The sequence below is a fragment of the Pithys albifrons genome, chromosome 3, assembly GCF_047495875.1.
Source record: "Pithys albifrons albifrons isolate INPA30051 chromosome 3, PitAlb_v1, whole genome shotgun sequence".
NCBI classification, from domain to species: Eukaryota; Metazoa; Chordata; class Aves; order Passeriformes; family Thamnophilidae; genus Pithys; species Pithys albifrons.
The window spans coordinates 11149423-11175963 of record NC_092460.1 but is presented as its reverse complement, the minus strand read 5'-3'; the positions used below and the strand labels follow the sequence as shown (position 1 = coordinate 11175963).

The 26541-nt window shown below is 44.8% G+C and overlaps 1 protein-coding gene across 2 annotated transcripts; it reads right to left on the bottom strand.

Annotated features, from left to right (window-relative positions):
- On the bottom strand, positions 1–25498 carry SLC41A3 (solute carrier family 41 member 3). Of its 2 annotated transcripts, XM_071550468.1 has the most exons (11): positions 25286–25498; positions 23957–24273; positions 13556–13663; positions 12648–12719; positions 11726–11870; positions 9557–9703; positions 6936–7080; positions 6165–6244; positions 4206–4340; positions 3284–3432; positions 1–926 (listed from the first exon to the last, which is right to left on the bottom strand). In XM_071550468.1, exons 2-11 carry the CDS (start codon positions 24245–24247, stop codon positions 741–743), a joined length of 1458 nt encoding a protein of 485 aa, XP_071406569.1. In that variant the 5' UTR covers positions 24248–24273; positions 25286–25498; the 3' UTR covers positions 1–740. The 2 variants fall into 2 exon arrangements, with proteins under 2 accessions (XP_071406569.1, XP_071406571.1); XM_071550470.1 differs by lacking the exons at positions 23957–24273; positions 25286–25498 and adding an exon at positions 19186–20226.
- Between the last annotated feature and the right edge of the window lie 1043 nt (positions 25499–26541).

The following is a 26541-nucleotide window of genomic DNA, read 5'->3' as shown; positions in this document are numbered from 1 at the left end:
TTACTTTCACCCCCCCACACTTTATTTATGTGTGTGTTTCGATAAACATTTTAACTAATGGACATTTCATAAACCGTAAAAACAAGCCTTCCTACGCTCAAAATGCAATCAAACCAGCTTGTCAGTCAGACACCAGCAATTCTGCCAGGGTAGGTAGGTGATATCCCTAGGTAACCTCCTGCTGGGCATGAGCCGGCAGCTCACTGCCTCAGATCCTGAGCGTCTGAGCGATGAAGGGGAGACAAGTTTAAAGACCTTGTTGCTCTCCTCCTCCAGGGATTCATCAGGAGAAAAGAGGGGTGAGTAAAGAATTTCCCCTGAGGGAAAGTCAGGGTTTGATGGAGGGGCTGCAACATCCACTTGCAGGATCAGGTGCAGTGACCTCAGCAGGCTCTGGAGCGGCCTCAGGGCTGTGTCAGTACTGGCAACTGAAACCACTGACCAAAATGCTCATTCATTATTAATGGCCCAAATGCTCCTTAACACCTTGTTTGGTGGTGCAGGTGTGAGCAGTGGGCACTGCTTAAAACTGGCTCGCTCACTTGCAATAGTGCAAGTCTGTGGGTGCTGACTCCTCGGGGTGGGCAAACCCAGCTGTAAGGCACAATGGGGAGGGGAGGTGGCAAGGTAGCAGGGGAGGCCCAATGCAGCCAGGTGACCCAGCACTCATCGCCAAGTACCCTGTTGTCCCAGAGGAAAGCACCATATCGCACGAGTGATGAGGAGCAGCGTGTGGTCTCTCAGTTCCCCATGTTCATGTCTGTGCCATGGACAAGCCAAACCAGGCGGAAACAAACAGCCAGGAATCCAGTGCCGAGGAGATCCCCCAGGGCAGTGAGGTAGGGGATGGAGAAGTTATCCGGATCCAGAGCCTTCCTCCACATCAGACGCACAATAAGATCAGCCACGTAGAGCAGGATTCCCACCTGGGAAGAGGCAAGACAGGCCCTGCTGTGAGACAGCAAGAAGGTAACACAGTCTCCCTCAGCTCACAGCCGAAGTGATGTGGTCATGGCCAAGGTACGAGAGATAACAGGGATCACTGAGTTCACACTTCCCCAGGGAACTGCTGTTTCTCTGCAGGATGGAACTGCACTGAAACGGGTGTATCTGGTTCCTACCCTTTGGCACTGCATTGCCTGGCACCACCCATGGTGCCACTGCTCTGTGCTGCCAACCACAAGTGTAGAGAACCCTGCTTGACCTGCTCACCAGCATCTCCTGCTCAAAACAGGAGCCTGGCCACACCAAAACCATCTCCCAAAGGTACATTTCCTACTTTCCATGTCTTGAATGGGACCATTCCCATTTACTCCACCAGATACAGGGCTGCTGTGAATATGTAGGCAACCCCAAAGGATAACTTTGTAGCCAGAGTTTTTTTCTCTTCAACCTTCTTTTTTCCATTAGAAATTCAGATTACGTCTATTTTGTTTTTCCCAGAAGTCTCACTGGACAACTGGAGTTTGAGGCAGTTTTTACATCAAGGTTATTCCAAGCAGCACTGACATGTTAGAAAAAAAAATTTTTTTTCATCTCAACAGTTTAAAAATCTTTGTAGTGATTTTTTTTAAAATTCCTATTTCATTCCCAATTCTGATAAACGGAGGAAAAAAATGCTTCAGTTAGAGATTAAAGACTGTCTCATTAATTGAATCAAGAAGGGAGAGAGTTTGCACTCTACACCTGTGGTCCCTCCATGGGAGACCACAGCACATCAGAAACTAAAGGTGGCCTTTCTAAAGGTGAAAACTGCAAGCCAGGTTGGACGTAAGGGAGAAGGAGAGATGGGGGAAGCAAATTAAATAACAGAATCACAGAAACTAAAGATGGCTGGAAACTCAAGAGTTTTACATAGATCATTCCTCTACCTCAATTCAGGATAAAATGTGCCCGTGTTTTTCCTGACAGAAAATTTGTTTAACCTATGCTAAACAACACTTAGAGATGCCACACTCCAAGCAATCACTCCCATGGCTTTTTTTTCTGTTTTCATTTTTCCCAAGGTCTAACATAAATCTGCCTTTTTCCATTTGAAATCCCTGATTTCATATTTCCTCCCTACTGACCACATAGTAAATGTTATTCTGTCTCTCCCTACAGAAATCTGGTAGTTTAAAGGCTGTTAACCATATAAGCCTCTCTTCTTTGGACTAGCTAACCCCAGTCCATCAAACATTCCTCTGAGGTCATGTTTTCTAGGTGTCTGATCTTTCTCTTTGGGCTTCCCTCATCTGACCCAAACTTCCCCCCCTCCTCTTTCTTTCTGTCTTTCTTTATAAAGTAAAACAGGGGGAAAAAGAACATCTGGCTTTTATGGGAATCTTTTGGCATCAGTGGTGTTGTTGGGATGCTGCTCTTTATGCTGTCATTTATTCTGTGTATTTTCATGCTTGGCTTTGGTCGAGGAGTTACCTCAATGCATAAAGAAAACAGTAAGTATTTTCCTTTAAAACTATGGCTGTGCTGCTGGGCTTAGGGTTGTGCAAAGGTCAAGAAAAACTGATTGTTTATACACACAAGGAATTCACCCAAAGACACCAGGCTCCTTGTAAGGCAGAGTGAGAGTCAGACACCTCACCCTGCAAATTAATGAATCACTGATGTAAAAGAGCAAGTGAAGTTAGAGCCTCTGTGAGTTCAGACAACAGCCACGTGCATTTCTGATGAGATGATATAGTTTACAGGGCATGAAAATAAAACAACAAAAGAAAGCAGGCACAACAAACTGAACGAACTCTCCATTACTTACCCAGAATTTTTACTTTTGAAGATTAACTACTCAGGCCTTCACTTTTGACCTACATGGCTCGGCCCAGACAGATTCCCTGGGTCTTCACCATAATAGTGACACTGGTTTCCAAAATGAGTGAGGAAACCTGCTGGGTGGAGTTAACTGCCTCTCACTTGCCCCGTGGCAATCTAGAAATACTTGGAGTTTAGGGGCTCAAGGAATGAGCATTTTGAAACAAAGTAACTTCCTTGCTAAATGTGTCTCTGCACACTTACTGCAGCTCAGTGGATGATGAGAACTTGTTCTTCATCTCGTGTCTGATCCCTCACTCAAGTGCAGTCATGCTCATATGGGAAACTAGACCCTCACGATTTGGGTGAAATATTACTGGACCCACAGAAGGTACATGATGCTTGGTAGGTGCACATCTGACATGACAGGGAATGGTGGCTGCTGTTGGTTGTTTTACTGTGACTCCTGTTTAGCCTGGAGAACGCTTTTTTGAATGTTATCTGAGAAGTCTCTTTTGGATGAGAGTTTAGGGTTTACCTGCAACAAAGCAGCAGTCAGATAGAACATCACAAAGGTGAAAGACAGAGATGTGTGGCCTCCCTGCAGCAGATGGATGGTGTAGAGGAACACAAGGTGACCTGGGATAACCAGGAGGAACAGGACCCGAGCTGATTTGGAATTCACCTCTGCAGAGGACAGAGACAGAAACAGGGGTCATAGCAGCTGCAGAGGGTGGAGGGAGAACAGGACACAGCTACATATCTAATGCATGGGGCTACATATCTAAGACTTGGGGCTGTCCCCTCCCACCAACCACATTGCTAATGCCTTTTCTAGATCATACAGCAATTGGGAGAATCAGCAGGATCAGCCCAGCATCTTTGTCTAGCACTGAAACTGTGTGCTCCATGCTGATCCACTCCAATTCTTGCAGACACTCCTCTCAGCTGCTCTCTGCCTCCCACAACTTCTGCTCTGCCTTGCTGCAACACATTTTCCCAGTTTATAGTTTGATCTAGCACTAACTCCCAACCTTGTAGGAACCTGCAATATATAAAGACAACAGACCCAGATGGAGTTTGCTGAGGCTTAAGTATGTCTAATGCTGAAGATGGAGAAATTGCTAAGATTATGATCTATTCACCCCTCTGCCCACAGGTTATGGCTCTAGGCTGGCTACGGTTAAAATGACTTTCTATTAGATCAAATCTAAGGTTCTCTTTCAATTGCTTTCTTTAGTGCTCCCTGAAGGCCACTTCTTTTCCATGGCAGTGAGCAGTGAAAAAGCCTTTTTTTCACACTGCCCACTGCAAAGATGCTTCTTCTCTGAGCTGAGTATCTTCCCTGTAAGGGGAAGTTCTACCTGTGAAACCCACCTAGTCCTTTGCCAACCAGGCTTGGTAAAGAAGCTATCTGCATCCAGATCTTGAGATATGAACACCTAGGGTTCAGGGTCTACCTGATGAGAAGAATGTGGTGCATGGGTTGGGCCAATTCTGCCTCATCTTGTATGGCAAAACTCCAGGCATGCTCCAGAAGTGCAGGAATGTAGAAATTCGGCTGGCCTGGATGGCAACCAGGTTCCCTCCAACACCTATGAGGAAAAAAACACAGCAAACCTGTAAACTACCTTCAGTGCAGCAGGAAACATCAGTCTAAAAGCTAACCCAAGATGAGTCAATCTGCACTCACTCACAAACTCACTGAGATCAGCAGTGAGAAAAAGAGAAAAACTGATCCCACAAGTTCAGGCGATGCTGCACTATTTGCTTTGCAGGAACAGCTCTTAATCAGGAAAGTTTCAGTGATCGTCTCCTTCTGACTGCCGTATTGGAAACCTTTTCCCTTGCTCCCCAGCACTGGATGTAAATGCCATGTGGTCTCTGAAGATTATGTAATTGCACTTGGTTTGACACAGTCTGTGAAAAACACCTGGAGAAAGCAGTGCAGGCAACAACAGATGCTGCTCAGAGCCACTTCTTGGATTTACTCAACCAGAGAACCATTATTGTTTAAAAGACAACAAACACCACAGAGAGTGATTATATGTCTGTATGAAGGTATCCGACACACTTTTTAAATGAGAAGAAATCAGGAGAATAAATTGGAATCCTAATATGCTAGCTAATTAAAAGGAAATTAATTTCTTCCAGACTGATTAATTCTATTAAACATGAAAAAGTAGCTGAATTTTCCAGTAGAATATAGAGGGATAATGATCTATGGAGCAAACCTCCACCACCTTGAGTATTTTCAGGGTAGAAACACCACAAAAAAGATAACAGTGACCAAATGCTGCAGGCTTCTCGTGTTTTCCCTTCCTTGAAGAAGAAAATGCTCCATCATTAAATATGAGATTTTCCACATGGGGAATCAAAGTGGAAACACTAAGACTATGTCATTGTAGCTCAAGATGGGAACTTCCTGAACCATGCACTGCCATGCTTTGCAGGATTCCCCTGCATGTGCCAAATGAAGAGCTACTTGTGAAAGTCAGAGAGCACTGCACAACTCTACCACCAGCTCTGCCAAACAGGTCACCCACCCCCACAGAGTGATGTCTGGGTTAATCATTGTTTAACTAAATTGCTGGTGACATACTTTCCCAATCAAATTCTTTGGCTAACTAGGCTGGGAAGGGTTTGTCAGCAAGGTGGTTGTCTTTATGCAGATCCAGTAAGGTGACAGCTGGGTGATACATTCTGACACTGCAAGATGACACTGTACTTTGAAGGAGGCACAAGGCCAAGCCTACCCTAGGAACGTGGGTTTCCGTTGAAGGGCCTGTCCCACAACATTACATGAGCAGGAAAATGAACCAGTGGATCCTCAGTGATACCAGGATCTCCAGAAATTTGTACTGATATGTGTGTGTATAAAAGTACTTTGAGGATTCCAGTAAATATAAATACACATACAAAAGGTGTTGAGATATATATATATACATAATACCTCTATATACAATGTATATATATAATCTTTTATATATATATATATAGATACACATATATAATCTAAACATATTAATCTTTATCAACAGTCTGTATAGGGGATGATTGCACAGCTCACATTACCAAGTGGAGGGAGAGAGACAAGGGAAAATGGATTTACTGTGACATCCTAATAGGTTTGATGTTATGAAAAGTGTCAATGCAGCTCTCAGAGATAACTGTAAGATGCTGTTAACATTTCCCACAGCTCTGTCAGTATTTTTCAGCCCTGCTTGTCATTTTGCTCTAGAGATGCTTCAAAACATAAGTAACCAGGGATGTAATAGGGACTAGTAGCTTCACTTCCACTCATGATGGGAGAAGACTTGAACACTGACCTCTGTGTAGGGGTAACAGTGGATACTATAACACTTGGAGAGGAGGGGGAGATACAAATAAAAGTAAAGAACTCCCCGTGCCCAACCTACCATTAATCACAGGTGTGAAAACTGCCATGCCTTCAAAGTTTGGGTCAGTTACAGTTTTGTCCAGGATGAGCCCACCGATGCTGTTAAAAAAGGACAGGCAATGAGAGTGGATCAATTCCTACGCTGTGAAAATAGCACACTGAGATGAGTTATTACATCTTCCCCATTGTCAGGGCTGGACTATTCACCAGGTACTCCTTTTACAGCACAGTCTTCACAACAGAGAGCCTCACAGTTTTTGTTAATGGCATAATGTATTCAAGGAGACCTTCTTGCCCACTCTTAAGGAAAACTGGTAGTAGTTAGGGAAATGTTATCATCCTCCCCCAAAGTATTGTTATACTTCTGTACTGGCCTTAGCAGTTTTTTAAAATTCTTTCCTAGATCTCAGCAGGATGTGAAACATGTAGCACAGGAGGGCTGAACTACTTGGCTCTACATTCACCAGTCTTTTCTTTTTACAGCTGGATAAAAATGAAGTTGAAGCCTGACAATTTGAAATGGTCATCATCTCCATTTTCGGTTTTATGTCTTGCACCCATGTGGTGCCTGGATGTGAGAGTGAGATTAAAATTATTTGCTTTTTTCCAGTCACTTGGAGGCTCCTTATCTGCTGTGTCACAGCCTGCTGGAGGGCCATCAGTGGCTCAGAAGTACTGGACAAGTACTCTTCTGCTGTCCCTTCCAGTTTCATTTTTGATGGCCTTCTAAATGAGCACAGAGCCTCTCTGTGAATACACATGTGGGCTTGGAAGCTGCTCCTTGGTTTACCTGCTGATGCTCATCGCAACAATAACTGGCTGCCATCCAGATTTCAGGACTTCGGCAAGAGAAGGACTTTGTTTGGCAATAGCAACCCAGAGAGGGATCATGACAATGAAGACAGCACAGATTAGAGGAGAAAGGTATTTCACATCTGGCAAGGAAAAGAAATCTTGAATTAAACACTCATAGCTTCACAGGTTGCCAAAGTCAAATTGCATAGAGATGGGAAGAAAAGCAGCAAGACTCTTGCTCCAATCAAGTTATGTTAGCAGAAAAGTCACATCAACCATGATATTTCTCACAAACCTACCTCATTTCACCACAGAAATCCATAATTAATCCCTGAAATTCACTGCTAGAGGATGCTGTTTGAAAATCAGCAGGACTCAAAACAAGTTATATTTGAAGACAAACAATTCTCCAATTCCATCTCCTACTAAGAAGACAAAAAAGTTACAAACTTTCTGGTTTCAGGATAAAAATCAAACAGCAGGGAAAGGGAGAAACTGCTATGTGGAAGCTGTATCACACTTCAGGCAGACAGCTTGCACCTTCACCTAAAACATGAGGTAAGAGGTACTTTAGGTGGCAAGCCAGCAGAATTACTGAACAGCTGGTCTGCTCTATAGGAACAAATGTTCTCTTGCATGTATGAGCCAGTTACAATCTGGGTTTCTTTTGTGCTAGCTTACATGTATTTCCATTAGGTGCTTTATCCATAGAGGAGTAACCTTGAAGTGATCTTTAGAAGCAAAGGAATTAAAAAATAAGTAAATGTGCAACACTAAAAGAAAATAAACATGACTCAGAAGCATGAGAAACACCTTCAAGCAATGGGGCTGATGCCAACCCTTTTGCTACAAAATTGCTTCTTCCAGAAAGCTCTCCATCTGGTCTCTGTGTTGGGGCCAAAGGCAGCAGGAAGTAACACCAACTTTGCAGGTAATCTGGGAGATGAAGCAGGCTCAAAGTGTGCATTTTTAAAAATGTCATTGCCAGGGCCTTGGGCTACCTGGATGAGACAGCACTAACGTGATGACATCTTCCATGAATCAACGGTTCTTACACAAAGAGGTGCACTTTTTATGAGTGACTTCAGTGGGCACTGAAATGCAACCACTTCTGGGGTGCAAACAGCTGCTGTTGTGCCAGTGCACTTTACCACCTCAAGTCATACAGGACAGATGGGCTGTATGACAGACTTAGCTGCTGTACTGGGTCTTCTACCCACACTCCTTGTTGTTTTGAGCAATTAATTCCTTCTTAAATAATGCAGACACAGAGCATTGGAGTCTATCAAACACTATCAAAACCCACAGAAAGACTCCTGGTAGGATGAATGGCCTTCAGTCTCCACATTCCAGTTCTGCCACATTCCCTCACACACAGCCCATAAACAAGCTGAAACCCTTTGGCACAGTTTGCATCTCTATTATGCAGGACTGAGAAGGACCAGAGTCACTTTTAAAAAGCTTGAAAATCTTTACTGGTAAAAGGGTATTTTGCAGAAGAGAATGGAGCTGCATCAGGTGGCACCACAGGACTCCAAACTTACAGACTCATCAGTATTTTTGAAGGATACATTTTTGTAGGACCCAGAAGTTGTCACAGTTGTACCTTCCTACCCAGTGGGGAGGGAAATTAATTTATTCAACCACTATCAGCAGTGCCTTCCTCCTACCTGCTTCACTTCATGCTTCCAATGATTTGGTGGCTGTGTGCTGAGTATTTTCATTCTCAAGAGGCTATTTAAATTAGGCTGAAAACTCCACAAATTCTCTCTTGTCACAGCCATAGATGTTATCATGTTCTTCTGCCCTGTACTCCCTGAGAGATATTATCTGAGGTGTAGGGACTGAAAGACAAACTGGCTTTACAGAGACAGGTGCAATGACATCATGGAAAATCCTATTAACAAAAAAAATGCAACTCTGAAGCTCAAGGTGGATTGGACAGAAGCAAGTCATAGGCCTCTCCCTGCAGCGTGTGCTCCAATCTCTTGCTTGTGCTTACATATGGAATAAGTTATGTAAACTGAGAACAGCTGCCTGGCTGCTTCTGTCAGTCTGAACAACACTTTGGGTTTAGGTTAGGCTCATGGTAAATAGCCTAACACTTCAAAAGCAATGTTGCCAGGCGTATATCACAAGTCCTACCTTAGAGTCCTTCAAGCATGACACACTGCAAACTGCCTACTTCCAATTTGATATCATGTTCATCCATGACTCTTCATGTGAGAAGACACAAGAAAATTTTGCAAATGCCAAACCCCTGAAATTACTTTGTGAGGAAGGTCCTGCTATTATCCATGCACAGAAAATAGTTATGCTTGGCTAATGACAGATCTAGGAACAGAGTCAGTGTTGCATATGTCAACCTTCTGTTCCAAAGTTGCACAATATCTGTTGGTCATTTCTTTGTCAGATCCAAGTTGTGTCTCTTAGGCTCTGCCTTTCAGTTTGTTACTAAAAGAGAGTCTGGGAAAAGCCTCTTTGGTCACCTTTCTACCTCAGTGGCACAACAGCCTCCATTCTGAAACACGCCAGAAATGGTTAAGAGCCCTGCAATAATTTCACAAGGATTCATCCCGTCCTTGCTGAGCTGCAAGTCCTTGCTAAACACTGTACCTATGTATTTGAAGAGTGTACTGCTGATTCCTGCTAGTAGAGAAAGGGTTATCAAGTCTCCAAGGCTTGCTGCTATGGGTGTGGCGACATTGTCTGGATTGATCCCAACTTTCCTTGCTCCGATGATCACGCCAATCATCACCAGACCTAGAGAAGAGACAGACCAGGCATCAGAGAATGCACTCTGCTAGGTTTCATCCCAAAGCTGCTGTTCTGGCTCCCAGAGGGACATGGGGGTCTAACAAAAGCAAGAAGCAGATTATCTGTAGCAGCACTACACAGCTGGAGATTGGACATCCCCAGGAATGCGTCCTCTTGCTTTCACCAACCTGAAGGGCATGACTGCCCTTATGAACTGCACCAAAGGCCCGGAGGCACACAAGCAAATTCCAGGGATCAAAGGAGATACCAGCAGGCAGCTCAAATGTAGAAGCTTCCCTCCTGAGCAGCCTAATCTTTCCTGCCTTGAAGCAGGACTAGGCAAGAAGCACACTCAGAGATAAGCACAGCAGGCATGCAGCAGCTTCCTGGTGTCATCCCTTGCTCTGGATTCCACAGCACAAGATATTCTCCATATTAGACCAAAATTTCTCAAAGTTTGAATCACCAGGGAGCAAGGAGCTTTCTTACAGTAGCCTGCATTAGCATTTCAACCCATCCATCAGATTGACCCCTCATGTCCCAGAGTCTTTAGGGCTGCTTTAATTTGCACTGGGTGGATGTTGATGCTGTGAGCAACTCCAGAGTCAAGAGGTTATGGAACTCGTATCACCTCTCTTCACGTGTCCTCTGAGCTACACCTGAAAAATTCAACTGCTTTTCAGCATTCTTGGTGAGAAGGGAAGTTTTGCTTGCCCAGGTAAGTTAAGGAGCACAAACCCCAAACCGTGATGAACATGAATCTCTCAACCATCAGATCTCTCACAGACATCTGGATAAGCTACCTGGAATAAACCCTGCCTGGACAGCCTCCCCTCCTGTGTGACTAGCAAGGGCAGCCTTGAGACAAGACAAATGACATCTCTTCAAAGTCCTTCCATGGCTGACAGTACACAGCAAATAAAGCCCAAGAGAGGGTGGTTCCCTCCAACTGACAACTTCTCTGTGCCTGTCTGTGCAACCCCACCAAAGCTGACTATGAAGAAGAGCATCAGCTCTCCCATAAGAAATGCTACATGTGGATCTTCCTTGATACAACATCCCTTATGGAGAAACACATCCTCGCACAACATGACATTTCTACAAGCCATCCTAGACACCCACACTCCTCTCCTCACAGCAGAGTTCATGCTGCTTCCGTCCCTGGCCATAAAAATAGCAGCTTTCTGCAATGCACACCCACACACAGGCTGCCTCTGACCATGTTCAGGGAAGAAACTAATGCCAGCTGCAAGACCATGACAGTACAGCAGCAAAGCCTCTCTGTATTGCATCAAGCAGGGGGATTGTAGGGAAGAGTAATGAAAGCTGAGCTGCTGTTTTTAACTGCCTTATCCAATCTTCCTCATGAAAGGCACCTACAGTCACCTTTTCACTCCAGCTTCAGGATATGCACTTGTTCTAACTTGTTCCTTTTGTTTAGAAAACTTGCTGTATTCAACTCTGCCAGCTGCCTCTATTCAGGGTATCATGCTGCCCTCATATGGCAGACCTACAAACTGATGATCTTCAGACCACTCAGAACAGCTCCTATCATCCAGCCCATCATGTTTCCCAAAGGGGAAGAGACAGGGGAGAGGACTGCCTGGCTCTGAGCTCCCAACAGGCAAGCCACAGGGCTGGCCACGACCCTGCCCACGGTATTGGGTGACCCAAGTCCACCTCGAGCGTGGTCTGGTAGATGGCCCATGTGTCACCCAAGAGGCATGGAGTAAGTACATGCATGTTTATGTACAGCCATGCACAGCATGTGGTATATTTTGTGCGTCAAGAGAAGACTATTTCAATTGCTGTTGTGGATGCCAAGAGTACAGTGAACAGGTCATGGGAGAAGAGAAGCAAAGGCAGGGTGCAGAGGGGATGAAAGCAGCAGACAAGAACTAATGCTCCCTGCATCCCTCCTCCCTCTGCCAGACTAGGGGGATGTCAGCTGAGCCTCCATGGTGAAAGAGACAGTTTATTCCACACCTGAGTGCTGCATGTTTGGTCTGAGGAACCAAACTGACTTACCAAGAGACAGTGCAGCTATGAAGGCTGTGGTCACACTGCTGGCACACAGCACAGCAGCCTGGCTCAACTCCACAGAGCCCTTAGAGATGGCTCCCAGGATCACAGCAGCCACAGCAGCCAGCAGTCCCACCACAGTGGCCTGGACCTGGGGATCAAAATACAGCTGGTGAGCAATCATCCACATCTGCTTCCAGGCAGCCCCTGGCTCCATTCAACTGTGGCACTGCCACACAGCTCGAAGGGAAAACCTTGCACAGATGCTGACTGCTTATGCATTTAATTAGCTTCCCTGTAGGGCGCCACTAGACTCAAAAGAAATCCTGCAAAGTTTGGAGAAACACTCTGGAGGCCTGCAAAGGCCAGGTAATGTTTTAGCAAAGGACACCAAGTCCATCAGCAAAGGACTAGCCTTGGTCAACACAAAAATGGGCGACCCATCAACGCAGCACTCCTGAAAGCTGAGAAAGGAGATAAGGGAAAGCACACAGACACGTGTTGCAAGCCCTGTAGTCTTGCCATGTGCAAACTCTAGGCTGGTTGCTGGATTTTAACAAACAGAAAGAGCTACAACCCACATCTCCCCTCCTGCCAAAAGCTGATTCCCAAATACTGGTAGTAAATGACAGACTTTATCCAGGGGCTGTTGTGAAACAGGGATTATGCCATTGCTCCCCCTGCAAAAGGAGGGGTTTTGATTTGCCCACAAAGGCAATGAATATTTAGGTACATTTTGCAGCTAAACTAATAGCTCTGGGGCACACAGAGCTTTAGTAGAGGTAAGGTCCTGGCTCTGCTTGGCTCTGTTGAGAATATCCGTCCCAAATCACCACCTCTGGGTTCAGCACTGCTGGGAACAGATGCTCTTGGTCTGCAGCATACCAAGACAAAGGGACTTCTTCATCTTCTAGCTGAAGTGACTCACCTGGATAAGGGCTAAATTGCAGGTAGCCATTTTCCATTGCTTCTGAGCATCATCCAGCTGTCCGGTGTTAGCCTAGGAGTCAAGAGACACACCCTGAATGTCTGTTTCTGTGGCACAGGTGGCTGCTAAAGGCAGTTTCACTTGGTCTCTGTGAGAAAGAGGCTGTTCAAGGCAGAGAGAGTCAAGTGCAGGTCATCATCTCCCAGCCTTTCCTGCACTTGCTTCTTAATACTTCTCCATCATGCTCTAGCCCAGTGTCCCAGGGGCAGCAGAGGCTCACATTGGAGGTGCAGAGGCATTGCAGGGCACTAGCTAGAGGTGGAGTGGGCATATACACCACAAACACCACAGACAAAAAGCTGAACAAATTAAACCAGTTTTCCTCCTTTGTTCCACTTAAATTGCTCTGTTGAGGTCCAATTTCTCCTGAGACATGTAATATAAACAGACCAAAGGAAACAAAACAGCTTAAGGAGATAGAAGAGATCAGACACAGAGTAGAAAAAGCTGCTGCACCTTCCAAGAAGCCTCCATGCTCCCCCAGAGGCAGGACAGCTGGGAAGCCCTGGTCTCTCAAGGATCAATACTTACAGAAAAGCAATTCAAAATTCAAGCTGACAGCTGTGAGCCCTGTCTTTGTCTCCTTCATGTGTCACAGGGCCCCAAATATCAGCAACTGCCCACTCAGGGATTAATTCACCTTCAAAGCACAGATGGAAATTCTCTGTTCCAGTTACAAAATGAGGGCAAACACATTATTTCAACACTCACACCCCACTAGTTTCTACTTAGCAGAAAAGGACATATCTCATATACAGCATGATTATATAAATGAAGAATCTCATGATGTCTCCTGCTAATCACCCCCCTCCACACACACACAGACCCATCACCTTGTTAACACTCACAGCAGTGGAGAGCCTGGATGCCAGTGTCATCTCAAGATTACCCTTCAGGCCAACCAAGGCAGGAACCAGGATAAACACTTCTGTAATTGTCCGAAACACATCCCAGTGCTGGAAGAAAACAAAGACAACGACCTCAGTTTGTGATGCTGACCAGTCCAATGCTGTTGCTCAAGAGGGGAGCGGGTTCTTCTCTTGCCACATCCTCTACAGATGTCTGTGCATGAGGGCAGATACTACCCTGTTGCACTTGGTTGGTGCCATTTTGAGAGTAAAGGCAGGAATTTTCAGCTTGCAGTGTTCTTTCTCATCTCATGAACAGCAAACACTATCCTAACAGGGAAGGATCTTTCCTCCTGAGAGCAACTGAAGATTTTGGAAAGCCAAAAATTAAAATGTGCTTTTAGCATTAGCCAAGAACAATTAGGGTTCAAAAACCAAAGGAAATACAACATGTTCTCCATCCTTTGCACTGACACTAGATACAGGAACATCTCTTGCTAAACAGACTCATAAGAACAAACAGAAGGTCTGGAAGCTATCTAAAAACAAAATGTTGTCTGCCTTCTCTTACCAAACTTCAAACTAAACATCTAAGACTGGTGGTGAGAATGAAGGAGATTTGTGCATCTCTTCTTGACAGGTACTTCCTAAATCTTCCTGTTACCAAGTATGTTCCCAGCACAGTTGGAAAATGGATTTTGAATTAAGATATCTCATAGACCAAACTGCTGAGCCAGCATCTTGACTTTTCTTGCTCATCTGCAGTTGAACTGTACAAAGCTGTTGGATCAGCTGCAATACTACAGATTATCTCAAACCTTAAGAAACTTTGTTGACTGACATGTCTTCTCTAATTTGTGGGCGATACAGTGCCTTGGAACATAATTCATTCCCTCTCTGTGCATTCAAGGATGTTGGCAAACTCCCACTGTAGCCAGAGAGGTTTATATCACAATGAATCACAGAACAGGGCAGCTCAGCATGAAGTAAAACCAACAAGCCCAACGTGTAAGAGTAGAACACAAGAGAAAAAGAGTGGCTGCATTGAGTCAGGTCAAAGGTCAAACTAACCTATCTTTAGCTCTACCAGTAGTCAAATTCAGATGTATAAAACAAGAACCTACAAATATGACAATTAAATAGGATAAGACTCCCACATTTCTTGAGCCTAAAAATGTCTGCCACAGGGTACTGTGCTGGTGGGGGTTTTCTGCACACTTACCAGTGATGAAAGGATTGCTCTTTCAGGTGCTCATCCAATCTCCCCCCTCCAACCCTTGTGCCATCCTGTGGCAAAAATTTCCATAGTTTAGCTACACATCATGTGAATGATCAATTTGTTCATCATTTTCAACTTGTCACTGTCCAGTACCCCATGATGGTCCCAAAATCTGGCACTAGAGAATGAAATAAACAACAGATCCCTGCCCACCTTTTTCACATCCATTGTGATTCTATAAACTTGAAAGTCTAGGAGGTTGGACCAACTCAATAAATGTTGACAGATTCAGGTGTCAGCCTGTTAGGAAATACAAGCAGGGTGTAACAGCTTGGTGTTTTGCTTTGGCTGTGCCGTAGGAAGCTGTGGGAAGCCATTGGTGTAGCTGTCTGCTGGGAAGACCTCACAGCTTCCTTTTCAGGAAGCTAGAATTAAAGTGTGTCTGAGCCAGTCCTAAGCATGTGGTGCAAGATAACCCTTAGAGGTGCAGATAACAGGCAAAACATTATTATCAGTATAAAAAAAGGCATGTTTTCTGGCAGTGGTGGCCTGAAAACAGACACATTTCAAAATGTTGAAGGTAAGTTACTGTTGAGTAAATAACCAACAACACAAAAATAGTCACCTTATTTGAGACACTACAATTTTGTTTAAATTTGTTAATATGGAACTTAAATATGGGGTGGACATCTCTTTTAAAGATTCATATTTTTCTCTCTTTAATTAAGAATAAAGATCTAAACAATCTTTGACACCTTCAAAAGAGGGTAAAAACAAGACTTTATAGTCAAAATGTAAAAACCCCCAACCATTTAAATACCGAGGTATGAAGACATTCATACTTAAGACCTTGTATATTTTGCACATAAAAAGACATATAAATGAAAAGCAACAAAACCCCCTTAACTCTTTGTGTTTTCTGTGCATGCCACATTTGGGAAATAAGACTTTGGTATATCTAGGTAAGCTCCAATCCTTCTGTTCATGATGAATTTTGCAGGTCTCAAACCATCATAACAGAAGTTTCAGCATATGAGTTATGATTTTTTGGGACTCTGCCTTATGTATAATTAAACTGAAAGCCTCTGAACAATTAATAATCACACAACCCTACTTATGAAAAAAGCTGACTTAATTGCCTCTATTTGAGTCTCATTAGTGACTCACCAATAGCCTAAAGACAGATTCATAATGATTTCTACCACAGAATCCAGGACTCAATTGTGTTAGCAACTGCAGAAATACAGAATAAAAGGATGATGCCTGTGCCATTGACTTGCAGGTCCATCAAGACCATCAGCTTGGGGAGTGGGTGAAAGGGGCAGATTAGAGCTAAGAAGGCGTGGAACTACCTGAATAAAGACAGCTGAACTGAGTTTAGGAAGTGTCTCTGTCCTTAGAGACAAAAACTGGCCTAGAAGAAACAGACACATTCCATGCAGCATTGCAAACCCACACAGGGAGACAGAGCCAGAAAAAGACTCTTTCCCACTTCACATCTCCATAATGGAGGTTCAGACCTAAAACTCAGCTCTGAAGAAACTTGGTAACCCCATGTTCCACTGCAGCTGGTCTCCATGGCAGTTGGATATGTCCAGTGGGTCCCTCAGTGGAAGGGAGGATGTGATGTACTGAGCCAGCCTCCTCAGCTGCAGTCTAGCCCTGCTGTACTGTCCTCACAGTCCCAACCATGTCCCATTACCTCTCCAGGACATCTTTTTCCCATGAAAGCAGCTAAGAAGTTTCAGAGGTTTTCCATTGCTCTGAACAAGTTTCAACAGAAATATCAAAACATTTTAGTGTACAAAATGCAAGCAATTTCAAAATTTTTTACAGTGCTAATCTTCTCATAGGCTTTTATCAACAAAACAGGGATATCTTATGTCTGTGACCTCTGCTTGGATTGTGTCCCACTGCAGTGGCATGGAAGGGGAGAATGAAAGGGAAGCTTTCCTTCTGAATTCTAATTCTAATTTTAAATCTCATTGTCCAGCTTCAATCCGATTCTTTATCTTACTGTAAAAGATTAGGCCAAACATTGGCAAGGCCCTGCAAGGTGTCCAGCAATATCAGCCATCTCAGAATCTGTATCAACCAGCTGGCCAAGGATCACTGGAACAGAGGTGGAAACATCCAGCAAGAAAAGATCTGTGCCATGATATCGGCCCTGCAGAGAGACTGCATCATCTGCACACCCAGGTAGAGAAAATGGAAAACAGACTTCTTCAGGCATCCTTTTATTACAGTATGAAAGACCCAGGCTGCAGCCTTAGAGTCAAATGGGCTAGACAAATCTCTCCTGTTGATTTTTCTTTTAAACAGTAACATGAACAGTTCTTGGTCTCATTCCAGGACAGATCAGAAACTGCTAAAATCCTGGAAAGTTTGATAGTACTCAGACAAGCAATTTCCACTTTGTTCTCCTCTTTACAGCAACATCAGCCTGCAAAAGAGAGTGTCATCTGGACCCCCAGCACAGAACCAAATGATTTCAAGATCTTTTGTATGTAATAAAACAAGGGAAGCTGCATTAAACTTATATGTATTCTCTTGATACAATCCTTGACATTGCCTATATACCTCGCTGACAAAGGCAGAGGGTTTCCTAAGAATGTTTTGCAGTGATTGCAAACAGGGCAAAGCATTCTTCAGCCAGACCGACCACTGAAAAATGGGTAAATCACAGACTCCTGGACTAGAAAAACCTGTAGTTTCAGTAGTGTGACCCCTCATGATTGGCAATATGAGTCTTTTGGTACCTCAAGCAAACAAACTTAGTCTCAGATTTTAGTTGGACAGGACAAGGAGTTTCTAGCTCTCACACTGGCAGGAAGAAAAGTTAAAAATAAACAACTCAGAGACAAAGAAGCACAGAAGAATATCCCAAACATTTAAAGGCTGAGATCTGTGGATTTTTCCAGCTACTGGTTTTGTCTTTAAATGTTGTTGATACATGGCTGTTGATACTGTGGCATCTCACCTCACTAACATCCCTCCTGTGCCAGTTGTGACTCTCCATACACTGGGCTCCCTCCCTTGGGAACTGAACCCATGGACTGACAGCTTCTCTTTCAATATAGCTGGAAAGCCCCTTACCAAAAAATACATTTCCAGTGGTTATGCTTTATGTGTGACCCCTTTTCTAAGAGTCTAGTGAACAAATACACAAACCAGACTGCATGCTGGTATTTACAGGACACATGCCACATAGGTATACATGTGTTTTCCATCAGTTTGGATACAGTTACATTTTTGAACAAAGACCAGTTCTTAGCAAGTGCATTCAATTTCTTCAAGACAAAGACCTATTCACTCCAAGGTATGTACTATATCTTTATTCTTCTCTGAGATATGCTAACTATTAACAACATCTGGGGTACTTTGAGAACTTCTGTAATGCTGCAAGACAGGTCTGTGTTCTAAGCATGGCACAAAGTGGACATGACAAACACAGCACAGCAACAGCGTGTACTGCTCCAGTTAACCCTTCTTTGATATTCCTTATACTCCCTTTAATTCAACTTCTCTGCCTTCTTTGTTCCTTCCAATGCAAGAAAAAACAGCAAGGTATTGTCTTTCCAAACATTCAAGTATCCATATTTAGCTCCTCTTGTGGTATTAATGCCAGAGAATCCAATGTACTCCAGTGAGCTCAGAGTGCAGGATATATCCTTGGGAAACTCTGCCAGCCTTTTGATTTGTAAATCCACTGGCATGAGATGCCCAAACTAGATCAAATTTTGCATTTCTATTTGTGCCACTGGTACAAAGAAAAGACAGATGGGATAGATTCTGATAGTGGGCACAGTGGTGTAAATGCAGCAGCACCCCCTCGAAGTCAATGGGAGTTATTCCAAATATATACCTACCTCAGAATCTACCCGAGAAGCACTCAGATTGCAGGCAATGCTAATTGTATTCTGCCAACATGCCTCTCATTACAGTATCTAAATGCCTTCTGGACCAAAGATTAAGGTTGTTTGCAAAGAACTGAAAGCATGAACTTTCTTCTAAGTAAGACAGGTAGTTAATAACAACCCTGACCTAGATCTCCTTATCATCAATTTTTAAAGGAAAAAAATAGTATCATGCAACAGGGGAATATGCTGCAGTTTGATCCAGCTGCTTCATAGCAGTCATCACCAAAGTGTTTAGCTTGATATAGAAAAGGGAGCAGCCAAAGGCACAAAGGGCAGTGTTAGGCAGCCTGTCTGAAAGCCACTATCCCTCTTTACAAGGAGCCCAGCTACTTATCTAAATAATATGGATAGTGTCCCTCCAGCACAGGAAAAACTTACAGCTGTCCTGCTGACTGGCTGCTACACACATTAAAAATCGAAAAGCACAAATACTCAAGGTCAGTGTATTAGCCCACCCTCTTACTACAAGTTGTCTAACTACATGTACCTACTTGAACAACGTCCATCAAGAGGCCAGCAGCTACCATTCCCAAGCCAGCCAGAAGGAATGGCACGAAGATCTGGGAGGCAATGGAGAATGAAGTCTCTGGGAGAAATCCACTGGCTGACCTGGTCAACTTGCAGGTGAAGCCTCTAAGCTTCTTGCCATGGAAACACAGTTCCAGTTGTAACTGGGTGACCACCATGGTCATACACTGTTACCCCATGCTCAGCAGGGAAAATGGAGGGAGATCAGGACATCACATAGATTCTTCTTGCAACTCTCTCTGAAGTCAGAAGAAATGCTTTTCCTCAAACTACAGCTATGATGCCAAATTGCTTGAGCTTCTTCTCCTCTTAGGAGCACGTCCAGAGGATTGCAGCGAGGGTATTCTCCAAAACCGATTCAGCTGGGTTGAGCTCAGGTGGCAGCAAATTTGATGGGCACAATTTCTCTGATTTATATCCAGGGGGGAATTAAAAAAGAGAAGAGAAGATTGCAGAGATGTCTGTGGATGAATTGAAATGAGCCCACACCCCATTCAGCTCCCACTACTTCAGTAAAAACCAGTAAGACCTGCTCAGGCTACGGCACTGAAAGAGTGACAGGTCATGCAAGAATCCCTCAGCGTGCTCGAACGCACTGGTGTCCTTTCTCCTCGGGTTACATTTCTTGTCAGACCACAGCTTGCGTTTGATACGTTGGTTTAATATGTAATCCTGCTTGAACCAGCCCCTGTTCCCTCACTCCCACCGTAAGCACCGCTGAACTTTTCTCACTGTCCCAAGGCCGAGGAGGTGGGGAATTAACAACCCCGATCCATTTTGCTCTTCTTCAAGGTGAAGAAAGGTTAAGGAAAACACCGGTCCACATTGTCGTGGCTGACAATATGACACAGGTCTCGTCCCCAGGCAAGTGACGCAGCTGAGCCAGCTGGTGAGAGAAGATCTGCACTTCTAGACCCTGGCCCCTGGTGTCCCCTCCATGGTCTCTTCAGGATATAACAATCAGTCTATGCCAGCTGTACCTCTGAATGACTGGCTCTCAGGGGAAAAAAGTTCAGAGAACCAGCCAATAAGCTTCAAAAGTGAACACCCTTATCTGCTGTCATCACTTCAACTTTCTGCTAGTTTGCAAAGGCCAAGATAAGAGTCATAGCCAGAGCTTATTTAAGGTAGCTCCATAATCTCACTACACCACAGACAAGGGAGAGAAAGGACACGCTGTGAACTGATGTCCCTTCCTGTCCTAAAGTGAAATACACTGCTTCTGCTTGCTCCTGGGAAGGTGCTGCGTTTGAGAGAGGGAATCTCATCACAGAGAGTCCATGATCAAGCAGCTGACATGAGGTCAAAAACCAGAGCTGCCTGATGGCCACATATGGCCAAAAAATTTTGTCCTATTTGGTAAAGGGTTCAGCTCAAAGTCACACATGTAGGGAAAGGAACTGGGGTATTATGTTGGGGCTCCTTCTAATAATTAATTAGGGTAAACTGAATCAGAGGGTCAAAAAACTTTAAAAACACAATTTAGGATGAATCAACTGCTTCCCAAACATTCCCTGCAGAGAGACATAAAGATTAATGGCCTGTGGACTCTGTCCTTGTAACAGGGTCCCCAGATTGGAGCTTAATGCATTTGGGGGAGTTGGAGAGAACAAGGCATGCTTCTGCCTTGCAGCTAAATATGAAACTAAAGAAGCTCCCGGTCATTTAAACAGTGTTTCTTTGGTCTGAATTCACATCAGCCAAAGAATGGAGCCTAACAGGCTGAGATGGCAGAGCAGATCTTTCTGCAAGCATGGCAGGGTAGAAAACAAGCCCCAGCTACAGGCAGGAGACTCTGCTGCTTTCTAGGCTGCTATTTTGCCACAGCCCCTGAAGCCTTCTCCCCTTCCAGCTGCCTAGTGTGTACACATGTTTCTTACACCTAACAATGGTCCAGTTGGCTGAAAGCTAACAGGAGAGCACATTTCAGCTAATCTAACTGGAAAAAAAGGTTCCACAATAACTGGAAGAGGGAAGTTAATAAAAATCCTGTAATAACCATGCATGACCCAACGTCTTTATACCAGCTCGGAACACAGACGTGACAGCACAAAGGCCCAGTTCTGGGTAATAAGTCACCTAAGCTTCAAGGAAATAAAAGGTAATTTCAGCAAAACTACCATAGGTTATCAAGGTCTAATAATGTACATACCTAGTCCCATATGCCACTATCCATCAACTGGATTGATGACACACAGAAACATTAATGTAAAGAAAATATTAATGAGCCTGAATTACTCAAATGCCATTAAAAAACACAGCAGCAACACATCCTGTACTGAAGCGTCAGCCTGGCAGGGTTTATGAGTTTATCACGCTTCGGCTCTCTCTGTTTCTAAGCAAGCACCATAAAAAGCCCTCAACCGATGAATCAGTATGCAGAGAAGGTAATTGGTGCAGGTGACCTGCATGTGTACACTGGGTCATTTTATTATGCCTTTTAAAGAGCCTCTGATAAAGTTTCGTACCATATTTGTCAGCAAAGAGATGCCTCATATTTTCCTGGCAAAGAGATATACCATATTTGTCCACAAAGAGATGCACCAGGTTTGAGAAGAAAAAGAGCATTGCTCAACAGTGGGAAAAAGATTATCTGGTGAAAAAAACCCCAAACCAACCATTGCTTTTTGTATCACGCTCCAGGGCAACGACTGGTGAGGTACACCGTGCCTCTTCTCTGCACACAGATACACTGTATCCCCATGCTTGCAAACTAGCCAACAAGTAGCATTGCCCTGGAAAAGTCAAAGCAGAATCCGACTCTTTGGTGAGTCCTGACCCTGATCTAGGGCCTCCCATCCACTGCCACAGTACCAAAAACAGAATAAAAAGATGACAAGTGCCAAAGAACAGTTTCCAATGTACATTATCATTCCTGCAAAGAAGAAACAGGAATACCAGAGGATGCTCTTAGAACACAGCAGTGTTAGCAACAGGCAGCACTATGCCAACATTTTGGACTCGTGGGAGGACAATGTTTTACAGGGACTGAATATCCCAATTGTTCAAGTACTATCACTCTTGCCTCTGCGAGCACCCTGTTAGATCAAACAGTGTATTTTTGTTTCTAATCTTGCTCTTCTCTTCCACACTTTAGGAAAGGGCAGAGAAGGGAACTTAAGTGGAAAGACTGAGAGCAGGCAGATGGAGAGTGCCTGGGGTTCAAAGCCTCTCAGCATCCACTGTTGTCCCACAGCAACAACTGCAGCAGCCAAGGCAAAGGCCAGGGCTGGCTCAGGAAGGAAGGGCAGTTTGTAGCAGCAATGAGCCCACAACAAGACCTGCTCAAGTAGTCCATGACCACGCACAATCAATCTCTGCGCTAATTGCCAAAGGCCTGTGCTTCCTATGAGATGTTGCATGGCTTGATTTCTCAGACTCTAAGTACTAACATGACAGCTCTTTGTGAGCTCTTTATTTGCAAAAACAGAAAGCAGACTTTTGCAATTTAGAGGAGAGCAAGGTTTGCCTCACATTCTGTTCATATTAGTGGCCCAGTTCTTCCTAGAAAAAAAAACCCAAAACCACCTCCCAGGAAAGAAACATCGAAAGAAAAGCACTACTCCAACATCATTAAAACATCTGCAACCTATTTCACATTTTTAATAACTCACAATAGGAAGCAACACGTATTTAATGTCAGAGATCCATAGGAATAGGCAGGTCCAAACAGTCTTAAAAAATAAAACTGGAAGTGGATGCTCAATGCTTAAGTCTCTTGTAATAATGTCTAAGGAGACAAAAAGTAGTTTGTCACTGTGTTCTGGCTTTGGCTTGGTGTTTCTGAATTAACTAGACATTCTACTGGGTATTGAGTACATGCTAAGGTCAGTTAAGGATACTGCGTCACTCTTAAACCTTTATAGCTCTTCTAGCTTAGGGAGATCAACCCTGGGTTAATAACAAAGGAGCACAGCTCCAGATTTGTGAAAGTGTCAATGCAAGCACAGTAGTTTCAGTGTCACTGTATCAGATAGGTTGGGATAGTCTGACCTCACAGCTAGTTAGTCAAATAACAAGGGTTAACAGAAAGGCACACAGCAGTGGGAGTCACCCAGAGTGCAAAGGCATAGCAATTTACAATCTGGAAATTAACTGCATCTTTAAACTGTCTAAAATTAGGTGCTCACCACTATCTTAAAGTTCTGTATTGCTTCATCATAGGAGGGAAGGTCTCATCCTGACCGTCACAGAATCAGAAACTGGACTGGAAGAATTGAAGCCATCTGTATGAGGCCTTAGAAAAGGAGGTGGTGCACGGGCTAGTCTGAGATGGTTGTATGAAGTGTTAACAGTGCTGGGCTCACTGATGCCTTGCACAGTGAAGCAGCAGATGCAGGACTGTCCAGAGCTACATCTGTGGGTGATACTGCTCTATCTACTGCAGGAAAGCATCTGTCACCACAGCCGCTGGGGCTGCAGCTCGCCCACCCTCTCTCCAGGACCAAGGTGAGATCTTTGCACAGGACTGCACATTCCTACATAGATACCTCATGCCCTTTGTGTACCCTTTAGTATCATATTGTCTTTTTTCTCCAGAGGAGGAAAGGGGCCAGAAAAGCCCCACTTGCTGTCTCCTGAGGACTTAACAGCCGACTTTGAAGGACACAGTGGCATGTGAAACTGCTGCAAATCCTCCCTTATTATGCCATCCCCAGAGTACATCTCCCCCTCTGAAGAAAAGTCCCCCACCTATCCCATATCAGGTATGTCTGATGAGTTTCTTTCCCTTACCTGAACATAATCCAAAACCATGCCTGCCAAGACCATGCCAAGCCCAGCTAGGAGGTATGGCAGGAGCACTTGCAGGCAAATTGAGATGGCTGACTCATCCCTTGATTTTGCCATGGCCACTTTCTCCTCAGCCAACAGCTTTTGCTGTGCATGCAGAGAGGCATCTTCTAGCTCCTGGCTGCCAAGTCGGCTCTCTCTGTGTTTACCCTTGCTCCTTCCTTTGTGCCTGGATCGCTCTTCATTCCTATTCCTGCCCTCTTTCTTCCTCTGCCGAACTTCCTCACCTTTCATGGTGGCTTTCTTGGATCACAGTTTTTCTGAAAAACAAAGTCAGAAACAATGAGATAACAAAATGAAGCATCAGGTAGTTGAGAGACAGGCAATCTTTCAGCATTTTGCACACTCCACTAACATGAAGGCAAACTACCAAAATACTCAGCTAGCCCAAACACTAGTACTTAGTTTGCCTTCAACTTTGTATAGTATCAAACCAATTTCCTTTTCTGTAATGGCATCTCTTTCTAGGCCTGTGTTCACAATGGAGTGCTTGCCGCGCATCATGGCTCTTCCCCTGAGAATGCCTAGAAGAATGAAGGAGGTCCTGTACATGGCCTAAACTCTTGGAAATTCCTGAACCATTGGGAGTCACAAGAGCTTATGAACCCAGCAGAATCCAATTCTTTTCATGGTCTGACCCCCAGCCAAGAAATGGGAGCAGCTGACATCCTTATATCAACATGCAGCAAAGGACTAGCATCCAGAGAAGTACTCTGCATAGTACCTAGTATTGTAAAGCTAGCTGTCCACCACTCCTCAGTAACAAGATCTCTCTAATCTGGATACTTTTCCTTCCTTTTCTGCCTTAGTTGACACGCGTGCACTATATGACTCATCTGTCTGTAGAGAAGCTTGCAATGACCCCACATCATCTAGTAAGAAAAAATAAACATGAACAATTGTTACCATTAGCCCTGTTCTTGCCATCACATCTCATTTCTTGATAAAGCTGTCATTCATACTGCCCATCCCACTGCTGGCCCAAGCAGTGCCCCAAATCTTTGCCCATCACCTTCTGCCAGCACTCATCTGGATTAACCGCTGCCAGATGTTCTCTGATGCTCTCATTTTCAGGCTGGGCCCCCAGCGCTCTGAGCTCCTGCATTAACCCAGGAAGGACCAATCCTCTTCTTGCCCAACATCTGGGGAGCAGAGGAAACTGCTAGAAGGCCCCAGTCACGGCTGGGCCGGGGGAGGGCGGAGGGATGGACAAGAAAAAAGTCCTCCTTTGCGGGCGAAGGAAACCCGTTCCCGTTCCCCCGTAGTGCTTACCGGCTCCGTGCCCTGCCCGTGCCCTGCCCGTGGCGGGGCTGTGCCCTCAGGCCCGCAGGCGCAGCCTGGACGATGCGAGCGCGGGACGCGCCCGCCACATCTGGGCGCGGCGGACGCGACTCGGTGCGTGGGTTCGAGTCCGGCCCCCGCCCGCGGAGGCGGTGCGGTGCCTGAGTGGCAGCCGCCGGTCCTGCCCCGGCGCCGTGCCCGCACCGCAGCTGCCGCAAACCCCGCTACGAGCTCATGCCTCTGCCCGTTCCAGAGCGGACATCCCGAGGCGGGGCTGGAGGACACGCAGTAGGGACGGGTCCCGCTCTGGAAACAGCCCCCTGGAAGGCAGCACTGGAGGTGCCCCGAGCACCCCTCGCTCCCCGACGGGTCCCCACCCCTCCGGGCCTCCTGCAGCCCCCAGAGCTCGTCGCGGACGGCAGGGAAAGGGTGACAGATTTCAGCGTGGGCAGAGTAAATAGGAGGCTGCAATTAAGAGATGCGGAAAGACGTTTCCTTTGTTTGGGTTTGGTTTGGGGTTGTTTGTTTTGGGTTGGGTTTTTTTTCCCTTCTTACTTTGGCATTTGCAAGGTCGTGTTGCAAGCTTCCTGTGCAAAAGCCTGACTCCACCAAAACTCCTGTTGATTTGGTTTTTCTCCCCCTCCCATTCTGAACCAACGTGTTAGAAATGTGATTGCAGCATCCATCACATTTAAGCACATAAATCTCATTAAGCACTAAAGTAACTGTACTCATGCAAGTCTCCTGAATCATGCAGTTCAAATTTCCAGAACAATTGAGGATATTAAATCATACCTCAGTACCAGAGCAGATTTATATCCTGCAGAAGTCTCTCAGATGTCATGCTACACTAGAGGGCTCTTACAGATAAAATGGTGCCTCTGGCTCAAAGCAGGGCACACCAAAAGGAGTTGAAGGGTTTTTTAAGTGGCAGTAACGAAACCCTGCAGCTGCTGCGTGTTGAGGGTGCGCGTTGACTGTTGAACGTCACTCTGTAACGGCAAGGCTTAAATTTCAGCTCACTTGGTGTAATTTTATGTCTTCAATTTGCAACTGATGCTTCCCTGTGAGTGGTCAGAAGACAGTGTCTTAGTGTCAGAAATAAGAGGGGAAGGAACGCCATTTAAAAAAGTAACAACGTTGCCAAGACAGTTTTAGACCTGTTATTCTCCGATCATTTTACCACTGAGCTTCAAAGAAAAATATCTACAGAGCAAGCAGAAATTCTCCTGAGAAACTTGATTGAC